The sequence below is a fragment of the Panthera tigris genome, chromosome A2 (genome assembly GCF_018350195.1).
Source record: "Panthera tigris isolate Pti1 chromosome A2, P.tigris_Pti1_mat1.1, whole genome shotgun sequence".
NCBI lineage: Eukaryota > Metazoa > Chordata > Mammalia > Carnivora > Felidae > Panthera > Panthera tigris.
Window position 1 is genome coordinate 13,184,135 of NC_056661.1, and position 11,587 is coordinate 13,195,721.

General features: G+C 58.3%; 1 protein-coding gene across 1 annotated transcript in view; it reads right to left on the reverse strand.

Annotated features, from left to right (window-relative positions):
- The window catches only part of UNC13A (unc-13 homolog A), a 52,887-nt gene extending 41,589 nt beyond the window's left edge, over positions 1–11,298 (reverse strand). The window contains 7 exon segments of the mRNA XM_042977060.1: positions 645–699; positions 2,471–2,544; positions 3,253–3,376; positions 4,894–5,011; positions 6,892–6,991; positions 7,861–7,890; positions 11,247–11,298. Of these exon segments, the coding sequence (XP_042832994.1) occupies positions 645–699; positions 2,471–2,544; positions 3,253–3,376; positions 4,894–5,011; positions 6,892–6,991; positions 7,861–7,890; positions 11,247–11,298 (553 nt within the window).
- Positions 11,299–11,587: the final 289 nt, after the last annotated feature.

Below are 11,587 nucleotides of genomic sequence, written 5' to 3' on the forward strand. Positions count from 1 at the left end.
GGGTGGCGAAAGAGGGAAGGGGGAGCAGGATGGAGAAGGAGAAAGAGGTTGAAAGGTGGGGGGGGCAAAGTGCCACGGGTGGGGTTCTGCCCTGAGACTGTATGATTTGTCCCTTTCTCCCCACTCCAGAGGACTCGGAGGGCACTTTTAGGAGAGAGACATCTCCTTGGCCCAGGCGCGACTGGCCTGGGTGCCTCTGAGTCTCCGTAAGGCCAAGGAGGATAAACCCCCCTGCAGACTTCAGCCTCGACGGAGGGGCAGCGGTCAGAGGCAGGGGACTGTCATTGCCATCAACAGATGCGGTGCAGTGGACCGGCGAGTGACACGAAAGGGTCTGCCAAGGGTTTTTCAAGTCTCTAGGACTCCTCTGCGTGCTTCCAACAGGCCTCAGGGTTGAAGGCACTGTCATGCCCTCTTTCACAGAGAGGGGATCCGAGGGGGACACCGGCAGGCCTGCGACCACACAGCAAGGCAGGACTCGCATTCAGGTCCCAGGTCTTTTCTTTCCACTGCACCGTGAGCAGGCATCGTGCGTTCTTAGGACCTGTCCTCTGGAGGGGAGTGGCCCGTGACACGGGACAGCCCCGGGTGGGGGAGGGACGAGGGTTCAGCTGATGCCCAGGGAGGACTCGAGAGATACTTACAACACTGGTTGCTGGGGACGGGGAGAGGCTTGTCTTGTTCATCTTGGAACGAATACTGAGAGGGAGGGAAGGAGAGAGGGTGCCTCTCAGGAAGGGACAGAAGCCAGGGGACCAAGATGGCCCTCTGCTCTGTTCCATTCTGGCCCCCGCCCGCGGCTTCCCAAATCCCCTCCATCTGCAGGAGGAGGATACAGATGTCCACAGAGAAAGACACACACACACACACACACACACACAGAGAAACAGAGACGCGACAGCAAAAAGAAACACGGATGAGAGAAACGAACAAATAGACGTGGGGGCAACCGAGGCAGGGAGCGGAATAAAGAAGACGAGACAGGAGGCTGGACAAAAACGGTTAACTTGTGAGTGTCGCCCGTTTTGGGTTCCACCTCCCGCGGGACAGAGCTCTGGTCTTGCGCGCGGTTTCTTCCTTGCCTTCGCCTTCGGAAGGCTGTTCTTCTGGACCTCAGTGGCTCTTTGCGCGGTGATGACGCAGAGCCACGAAGAAGACGGGGAATGTCACGGAAGAACAGGGGGGCAGGGGCGCCTGGGTGGCTCTGACGGACACGCGTCCGGCTTCGGCTCAGGTCACGATCTCGCGGTTTGTGAGATCGAGCCCCGCGTCGGCCTCTGCGCTGACAGTGCAGAACCTGCTTGGGAGTCTCCGTCTCTCTCCCTCTCTCTCTCTATCCCTCCCCTACTCTCTCCCTCTCTCTCTGCCCCTCCCCTACTCTCTCTCTCTCTGCCCCTTCCCTACTCTCTCTCTCTGCCCCTCCCCTACTCTCTCTCTGCCCCTGCCCCACTCTCTCTCTGCCCCTCCCCTACTCTCTCTCTCTGCCCCTCCCCTACTCTCTCTCTCTGCCCCTCCCCTACTCTCTCTCTCTCTGCCCCTCCCCTACTCTCTCTCTCTCTGCCCCTCCCCTACTCTCTCTCTGCCCCTCCCCTACTCTCTCTCTGCCCCTCCACTACTCTCTCTCTCTCTCTGCCCCTCCCCTACTCTCTCTCTCTGCCCCTCCCTACTCTCTCTCTCTGCCCCTCCCCTACTCTCTCTCTGCCCCTCCCCTCCTCTCTCTCTCTCTGCCCCTCCCCTACTCTCTCTCTGCCCCTCCCCTACTCTCTCTCTGCCCCTCCACTACTCTCTCTCTCTCTCTGCCCCTCCCCTACTCTCTCTCTCTGCCCCTTCCCTACTCTCTCTCTCTGCCCCTCCCTACTCTCTCTCTCTGCCCCTCCCCTACTCTCTCTCTGCCCCTCCCCTACTCTCTCTCTCTCTGCCCCTCCCCTACTCTCTCTCTCTCTGCCCCTCCCCTACTCTCTCTCTGCCCCTCCCCTACTGTCTCTCTGCCCCTCCCCTACTCTCTGTCTCTCTGCCCCTCCCCTACTCTCTCTCTCTCTCAAAATACATAAACTTTCAAAAAAATCTTTTTAATTAAAAACTAAAGAAACAACAGGGGTACAGAGGCCAGAGCTAGTGGGGGAAGGAGGACTTTGAAGAAAGTCCGAACGGGTGACCCAAGGAGTTGAGGGGTGTGGGGCGGAAAGCGGAGGTACGGACTGCCGCAGGGCCCCCGTGTCTCCTCGAGGGCGGGCGTCTGGCAAGGGCAGGACTTGAGCCGATTGAAATCAGTTGGTCGTCGGGGGACTCTATGCCCCTCGACGCCATCCCTGCTTTGAGACGGGACCCAATGAGTCGCCGATGTCGTCCAGTTAGGGACGCAGACATGGGGAGACCCGTGGAGAGGGACGAGCACGTGGGGAGACAGAGAGACAGACGCAAGAAGAACAGAGTCGTCGTCCCCCCCCCCCCCGCCCCCTCCAACGCTCACCTCATCCTGGTCCCGCATGGCGTTCAGCTGCTCCAGCTTTTTGGCCCAGTAGCGCGCTTCCTCCTCAGGGATGTCTGCAAGCGGAGCCCCGGCTCTGAGTCTGGAAGCCCGCCCTGCCCCTCAGCCTTCACCCAGTGCACCCTGCAGGCCCAGGGGCTGGTCTCAAGGGGGTGGAGGAAGAGGAAGGGAAAACAGGGCGAGCTCCCATCCCTCCCCCCGCCCCCCCCCCAGGCCGCCTTGGGAATGAACGGTGGGTGGCATCCCTCCCCCCCCCCCAGGCCGCCTTGGGAATGAACGGTGGGTGGCATCCCTCCCCCCCCCCCCCCAGGCCGCCTTGGGAATGAACGGTGGGTGGCCGAGGAGAAGCTCGTGGCGTCACAAGGGTCGGGGAGCCACGGGTCCTCGGAAAGATGGTACGCAGATGACTGAGCTGGGTCCAAGAAAGCAAGAGGGGCTTCTCTGTGTCTCTGTCTCTGTTTATCTCCACACGTCTCTCTGACTCTGTCTCTCCTCGTATCCCCAGCTCACCAAGGACCAGCCCAGCACAGCTCAGATTCAAGCCCCATGGGTCAAGAAGCAACTGGCTGCCTGCTGGTGACCTAGAGGACCTGGGACGTGCTCTGCGCACGGCAGACACATGGCCCGCTGCCTCGCTGCACCTGCGAAACTCTCTCTTCTGGAGAGAGGAAACCTCATCTTCAGAACGAAGGGCGGCCTGAAGCCACCCAGGCCTGGCCGCTCTCCTGGGCCTGAGGAGGGTCCTGTGCCCCCCCCACACTCACCTAAAGGCAGCTCGAAGCGGGTGTCAAGGAGGATGCGGTGGAAGGTGGGGTCCTTGGTGCCGCAGATCTCGCTGTCCGCCATGATGACCTGAGAGTCCAGTGTTAGCCACTCTCCAGGGCCCTCCTGGGGGTTGGGATGGGGTGACAGGGCCCAAAGTGACACAGGGTGGAGCAGGGATCCGCCGCACGCCGGCCAGTGGGCCCCCTACTCTCACAGAAGATCCCCTTCGCCTCACCTCACTCTTACCCCGAGAGCAAGGGTCGTGCCCCACTTTACAGATGAGGCAACTGAGACTCAGAGAGAAGGTCCCAGTCCAGGGCCACGCGGTAGGTCAAGGACGCAGAGAGAAGGCCCCGTGGGGCCAGGTAGCGGGGGTCTGAAGCTCGCGTCGCTATTCCTCATCTCTGGTGAGGCGTATGTGGCCCCCGCTTCGAATAAAAGCCCTGAAGCCCAGCCAGGGGAGAACCCCCACCCCAAGCGAACAAACCAGACCCGCCGTCACGGGAGACAGAGCCAGACACAGGCACCTCCAGCCCAGAGAGTCAAGGGCAAAGCCAGAGGAAGGGAGGGGGCAGGGGCATCCCGAGGGAAGTTAGGGAAGACTTCCTGGAGGAGAGGACATCGGAGCTGGGCTTAGAGGGTGTTGGAGAGGATAGTTGAAGCCCAGGGAACAGCATGTGCAAAGGTTCAGAGGCCATCTTTGGGGCCCATAAAGGGTGGAGGTTGGGGTGTGGGGTCGCTGAGGCTGGCAACGTAGGCAAGTGCCATCAAGAAGGCCTCCCAGTGCCTGGGGCGCCTGGGCGGCTCAGTCGGTTAAGCGTCCGACTTCAGCTCCGGTCATGATCTCACGGTTTGTGGGTTCAAGCCCCGTGTCGGGCTCTGTGCTGACAGCTCAGAGCCCGGGACCTGCTTCCGATTCTGTGTCTCCCTCTCTCTCTGCCCCTCCCCTGCTCGTGCGCTGTCTTTTAAAAATGAATAAGCGTTAAAAAGAAAAAAAAAAAAAAAAGAAGAAGAAGGCCTCCCAAAGGAGATGGGCAGAGATAGCAAGAAAAGGTCCCAGGGTGGTAAGATCCCCCTGGGTTCAGCATGAAGGGGCTGAGGGGAAGGGGTGAGGCTTAAGGCCAGGAGGCCAGGGAGGAGGCCAAGCTTACGGTCTACCGCCTCCGGGGCTGGCGCAGCCTTCCCCCCGCACAAAGTGCCCATTACCCACAATGTGTCCCTTCTCTCTCTTCCATCGGAATACATCTTCAGCAAGGCCACGGCCTATGTAGCTTAGGACTACATTTCCCAGACTCCCTTGCAGCTAAGGGTCCGCTGGACTAAGTTCTAGCCAATAGGCTATGAGCGAAGAGCGGTGAGCCTCTTCCAGCTGAGGCCCTTAACCAAGAGGGTGAGCCCCCTCCCTGGCCACCTTTTCTCCCCTTGATAGCAAAGCAGACGTAACGGAGATCCTCCAGCAGCCGTCCCTGGCTGCACAGGGAGAAAGGCAGAGCAACAAGATGGAAGTTTAGACCCTAGTGACTTTGGAGTCACCGTCACAAACGTTGTTGGCGGATGGAGATGCGCGTCCGTCGTGTTCAGGCCACTGGCCTCTGGGCCCCTCCAAGGCGCTCTTCCCCAACCCTTGACCCACCACTCACTTCGTTGGACTGGCGGATGGTCCGCAGGGGAATCCACACGGTGCCCACCATTGTGTCCCAGATGAGACCCTTGTTCCACACCTCTACCGTCAACCCCAAATCCAGGCGGTTAATCTCACTGTGGAGAGAGGGGAGGGGCATGAAGGGGTAGGAGTGAGGGGTGAAGTCTCGGAAAAGTCCGTTCACCTGCCTTATCTTAGGACACACAGCCAACTGGAGTTCAACCCCAGGCCTGGACGAGGCCTACCAGGAAGGTAACACAGTAATCCTTGTGTTACAGAGGGGAAACTGAGGCCAAGGGGCTAAGTCACATGCTCAGGGTATCACAGCAGAACCAGAATTTTAACCCGGGAAGGTATCACCTCTCCTGAACCCCCAACTCCCTTGGCCCTTCCTGGAGCCCTCAGGCCCAGAGAGTACTGGCTAAGGGAGGAAGAGGCTCAAACACTCTCTGTGGCTCCCTATTACCCCAGGATAAGGGCATTCAGGATGCCTCCCTCCTTCCCAATGTCACCTCCATCCAATCATATGGGGACAACCCTGAGAATATGAATGATACCACCTCTAAGCACTTTTCTCGCAGGACCCACCCTGGAAATAGCAGATTGGGAGGAAAACCTTGGGGAATGTCCCCCTTCACTGAATTTACCAATCTACCAGAGATTTGTCTCGAGGACTGTTCTCCTTGAGTGTATCTGTGACCTGGCCGTTCAGTGACTGGTTTCCAGGGGGTCGGGGACCACACTGTCTCTCCTCTTCCACATCTTCCCTGGAACCTGCAACTCTCATTCTTTCCTCAAATTCCTCTGCTCCAGGGTCCCAACTCTGGGTTCTCTCATGGCCTCCACCACTGCTCGTCCCCAGTCAGGCTCTGCTCGGGGGGTTGAGGGCTGCCTGGGTCCAAATCCCAGCTCTGCCAGGTATGAGCTGTGTGACACTGAACAGGTCGCTTTGCCTCTCCAGCCTCTGCCTCATCTGTAAAATGAGGATTGAAATAGCGCCCTCCCTCCCAGGGTGTGTGTGTGTGTGTGTGTGTGTGTGTGGCGGGGGGGGGGGGGGTGATTTAATCAAAGCCTTAGAAGGGGGCCTGGTATTTTGTTGGTCATCATCAGAGAAGATGGGGTGTCATACGGGGCGCCTGGGTGGCTCAGCCGGTTGAGCGTCCCACTTTAGCTCAGGTCATGATCTCATGGTTTGTGGGTTCGAGCCCCGTGTCGCGTTCTGTGCTGACAGCTCAGAGCCTGGAGCCTGTTTCGGATTCAGTGTCTTCCTCTCTCTCTGCCCTTCCCCCACTCAGGCTCTGTCTCTGTCTCTCTCTCTCTCTCTCTCTCAAGAATAAATAAACATTAAAAAAAATTTTAAAAAGGAAAAGAAATCACACAAATGACTAAAATAACACTTGGTGGCTAGACCTGAAACTGCCCTCCAACTGAAGCTTGGGGCTGTGGTCGGGGAGGGCTTCCCTGAGGAGGTGACACCGGTGAGACCCAAAGGACAAGATGGAGCCTGCCAGGTCCGGTGGGAGCGGTGGGGGAGAGGAGAGAAAAGCAAGTGCAAAGGCCCTGGGGCAGGAACAAGCTGAGCCAGAAGAGATGGAGGCAGATACTGGCAGGAGATCACAGGGGCCGGGCCGGGAAAGGGGGTGCTAGGGAGAAGAGTGTGGGTTTTGTTCTGAGGTTCACAAACCATGAGCCACGGGCAAGTTTAGAGAGTGACAGGATGTGATTTGCAGTTTTAAAAATATCCCCCTGGCTGCCTGGAGGAGAACAGATTGCCGGGAGGCAGGAGGCGGGCAGCAGCAGGAGGCCAGGGGCGGAGGCTGGCGGGCAGCGGGGACTTGGCTGGTGGCCACGGAGATCAAGAGGCTAAGCCGATGGCTGGCCGCGGGGCCGCGGGAGGAGGGAGCGGAGTCCCAGACAACACCCGGGTGTCCGGCTCGCTCTGTGGGACCAGCAAGCGAGGCGACAGGCCCTGCTAACTCAGTCACTGCAGACTCACAACATGAAATCCTGTTCCCAGCTGGGCTGGCTGCCCCGCACCGCGATGGTCGTGCTCTTGACATTTTGCACCTTCAGGGTCACATACGTGTTGAATTTCTCTGCAGTGGTGAGAGCAGGGGTCAGCACAGGGGCCCAGGGAGTCCCCATGCCCCTTCCCAAGCTCCAGACGACCCTCTTATAATCCCCCGGGGTCTCCGTGTGCTTGGGGCCACGGTCCAATCACCAGGTCCAATAGACGGAGCTGTTTCTGTGCCTACAGCCCAGGCTGACCCCCAGAGCCCCTCCCCTGCCCCAGTCCCTCAGAGCATAAGGGAAGGGCCTTGTGGGATTTGGGGGTGCCTAATCTAGCTGCTTAGAAATGACTACGTTCAATAGCTTTGGTTTTTCAGATGGGAGGACTGAGGCCCTGGAGAGGGGAACAAAAATGACAGTAAGGGGCGCCTGGGTGGCTCAGTCAGTTGAGCGACCGACTTCGGCTCAGGTCATGATCTCACAATTTGTGGGTTCGAGCCCCACGTCGGGCTCTGTGCTGACAGCTCAGAGCCTGGAACTTGCTTCGGATTCTGTGTCTCCCTCTCTCTCTGCCCCTCCCCCACTCATGCTCTGTCTCTCTCAGTCTCAGAAATAAGTAAACATTAAAAAATATTTTGTTTAAATGACAATAAGAAATTCCCTTCGCCTCTCCGAGCCTCACTTTTCCCACCTGTAGCCTGATCTAGGAGTCCCAGCCTGTCTCTTAGGATCCTGGGAAGGGCTGTTGGCTCAGGGTGAGCCCCACCTCCACTGGATTCTCCAGGGGATGGCTGGGGAGACTCTGGGATCACAAGCCAGGTCTGAGACTCTGTGATGCTCAGCAGACAGGCAGCCCAAGTCCCCTGTCGCTGGCTCCGACCCCCTCCCCTATGTCTCCAAGACACAGACAGACAGACAGACGACACAGGACAGGGCAGGAATAGAGGCCACTTACCTTGGGCACCATCAAACTTGGCTTTTTTGACTGTGGAGAGAGACAGAGATAGGGAAAGGAGATGGGGAGAGAGGTGGGGAGAAGAGAGAGACAAAGACACCGAGATGGAAATAGAACAAGACAGGCAGAGAGGACAGGGACGCAGAAACAGAGACAAAGAAAGGCAGAGACAGAGAGCAAAAGGGACCGATGGAGAGATCAAACAGAAAACAAAAACGAGAGAGAGAGAGAGAGAGAGAGAGAGAGAGGAAATCAGAGACAGAGACAAGAAGAGGTGAAACAGGAAGGAGAGGAGGGAGGCAGGGATGAGAGGGAGAGAGAAGCCATCAGACAGATGAGCACAGGCAGACCTCAGGGTTGAAGGAAATTTGGACCCTGGGAGCAGTTTCTGCCCCCTTTCCCTCCCCATCAAACTCCCCCCCAGATCTCCCCCACCTCTGGCTGTGCCTTTCCCCACAATTGAAAGGGATTCAAAAGAAGGAGCTGGACAGGGCACAGGAGAGGCCTCCCACAGGAAGCCCTCCAGGATTGCAGCAGTGAGAGACCAGTTAGGGAGGAAGAGAGGTGGGGAGAGAGGAGAAAGGCGATCTCCAGTGACCCCCATCCCCCTGTCAGGCCAGTGAGGCTTCTCCCCCAATTATCCAGCTCAGTCTGTCCTACCAAATGCCCCCCCGGGGTTGAGGTCTCATGTTCAAACGGGACTGGGCGATGTCGCACAGAACCGCCCAGAGACCTGGCTCCTTAGTGCACAGAGAGACATCCGAACCCCCGCCGGGAGGTTGTTGCGGCTTGTCCAGCCCAACCCGCCGACGAAACGTGAAACCCAAATATGTGTCGGGTCCCAGGTGGTCCAGTCTCTCCGTGTTTCACGTAACCCCACAGTCCCAAGGGAGTCAAAGCAGTTCCACTCTTCCCTGGCTCTTCTCGCGGGATACGGAACTTACATTCAACATCTCTCACACCCTGCAGCTGCCCCCGACATCCTTCCCCGCCACCCACTCTGTATCTCCACCCAAACCCTGCTTCCCCACTGAGCCCTTCCTCCTGTTTTCCCCCATCCTTTTCCCTTGTTGCTTTTCGATGTACGTTGTGGTTCCCACGGGCAATACACGCACATTTTGCAAAATCCAAGGCGCCCCAGAGATTGGTACGCGACGAGAACAAGGCTCTTCCCACCCCAGGCCCCACAGTCCCCGCCTTGTGCAGTCCACACTACCGGCTCCTTCCAGGGCTACAGGCACACAGTCTGTGATCCAGCAGCCGTGTGCACGTGTGCGTTATTTTACTTCCTACGCCAATGGCAGCATTCGACACCCTCTGTAGAAATTTGCTGTCTCTCAGGACGGACTGAAGAGTGTGCGCAAGCGAGTCGAAGGATAAATTCCTAGAAACAAAGTTGCGCGGCTTGCTATTCTTTCTTTTATTCTGAGAGCCAAGTTCAGCCCTTTTGTGGGCAAATGCCATGACCTCCCATCTTGGGGTCGTATCTCTGTCCACATCGCTTGAATTTCTGTCTTGCAAAAGCATCCAAAAGATACCAATGAAGGGAGAATTCCCATCAAGGGGGGGGGGGAAGTGTGGAGTGGTTTTAAACACTTGTCAGTAAATACTGTTTGTTCCTGTCACAGACAGACGGTGCAGGCGGGTGGAGGGGTGGGGGCTGCGGGGGCGGGGGATTGACGTCCAGAAGCACAGCGAACCCCCCAGAGTCGCAGAGCAGGAGGGAGAATGATCACCTTCCTATACTACTGCCCACCCCCCACCAAACTTCAAATGCAGATGGGCTGTGCCTCGTACTCAACACCCCTGGGTTTGGGTTTGGCAGGTTGAAGTGCGGAAGGAGCCCTCGGCTGGACCTTGGGAGAGGCGAGCACTGGTTCAGCACGGAGTCAGGTGGAGTCAGGTTCAGCCTATGGTGCTGTGTGAACCCGGGCAGGTGAACCCCCTTCTCTGGGCTTACTCCATCTCTCTCTTTCTGGTTTTCTAGATCTGGCTTTCTCTCTGTCTCTCTGTCTCCTGCTGTATTTTATCTCTGCGTCTCTGTCTCTCTTTGTCCCACACCCCAAATCAGTCACCGTGTCCTGTCTTCCTCACCTTCCCATTCAAGACACGTAACGGCATGGGCAAAGGCCCCTCTCTTGAGTACATGCTCAGCTCCTGCCCCACTGCCCCCTTCTTGTACCCTCAGCCCCACTCAGCCCACAGGGAGCTCAATCACCCAGCTCCTCACCCCTGGGGCTGAGTGAAGCTCAGGGACCCTTAGGAGGGTGCCCTCTCTGAGCTCTCTGAGCTCTGCCCCTGGTCTGTAAAAAGGGACCCAGAGCAGGAGCCGCAGGTGTCCTTCCTAGGGGACCCCCTGCTTGCACTCCTGTTGATTGGGAAGGGCGGAGCAGTGATGGTGCAGAGGCAGGGGCCAGGCAGGGAGGAAGGACGGAGAGGGACACAGACAGAGGCTGAGGAAGGGGCACGCACGGAGGGATCAGCCTGGCGGAAGGAAGAAAAGGAGAGAGGAGGAAGGGGGGTAGATAACAAGTCATGAGAGTCAGAGACAGAGACGCAGAAAGAGGGAGACACACAAATGTCCACTAGGGAGGGCCAGCGAGAAGGAGAGGCAGAGTGGGGAGAGATGGGTTGGAGGGGGATCTGAGGGGCTGATTGGTGTCTAGCCTGGCCTGGCCCGCAGATCCCGCTCTGGGTCCCCTCACCGGGGATAGAGCTCAGAGAAGAGGCCAGTCATCCAAAGTTTGTCCTTCATCCTCTCTTCCTGGGCGGGGATGGGGTGACTCTCCCTGTCTCCATTCTCCTGGTTCTGTTTCTCTTCCTCCCCTTCTCCCCCATCTGACTGTCTCTGTCTCTCTTGTCCCCTCTCCCTCAGACTACCCACATTCTTCCCCCTTAACCCTCAGTGGGCCGGAGGGTGATGAGCTCAGTTGGGGCCCACCAGCAGTGGACAGATTGCTAGAAGGCTCTAGCCCCGAAAGCTGTGGCCAGGCTCTGGCCTCCAGGACCCTTGAGTGAGTCCGGGATGAGGACATCACTGTATATTCCTTACTGAGAACTCAGAGGCAGGAGGGGGAGATTCGGGGGTGGGGCTCAGAAAGAAACATGGTGGGGGGTGGGAATCAAGGAAGGGGCTCAGAGTGGGGAGAAGGACTCAGGGGGGCATGGGGTATAGGGTAAGGGGTGCAGGGGAGAGGACTAGGAAAGGAAGCTCGAGAGCTGGAGGAAGGTCTTGGTGGGGAAGGGGGACTCAGGAAGGCAGAGAAGCGATGTCATCAGGGGAGGGGCTCAGAGGAGGAGAGGCCTCAAAGGGAGGGAGGGGTCTCAGGGCAGGAACCAAGTCTAGGTCCTTCTGTCTTTCCCCCTCAGTAAACGGTCCCAGTCACTGTCGCCTTCACCACCGGTCCCAGTCACTGTCGCCTTCACCACCGTAGTCATCACGTCTCTGCCCGGCCACTCCCTCCCAACCCCCCTCGCTGCAGTATCGGGGTCAGCGGGGCGGAAGCGCCACCCCTCCCCGCGAGCTCCTGGTCACACGCACAAGGCTATTTATAAAGTGAGCACAGAGGGCGTGGGCGACGCGACAGCTGGGAGTGACGGCTGGGGGAGGTGCACACTGCTGGCCCCTCTGACAGGAGGCTGGGGAGACACCGTGTCACGACGGTCAGCAGCCTGCGCGGCCCTTGGGGACCCCATCAGCCCTGACTGATTAATGTGGTTACACAGG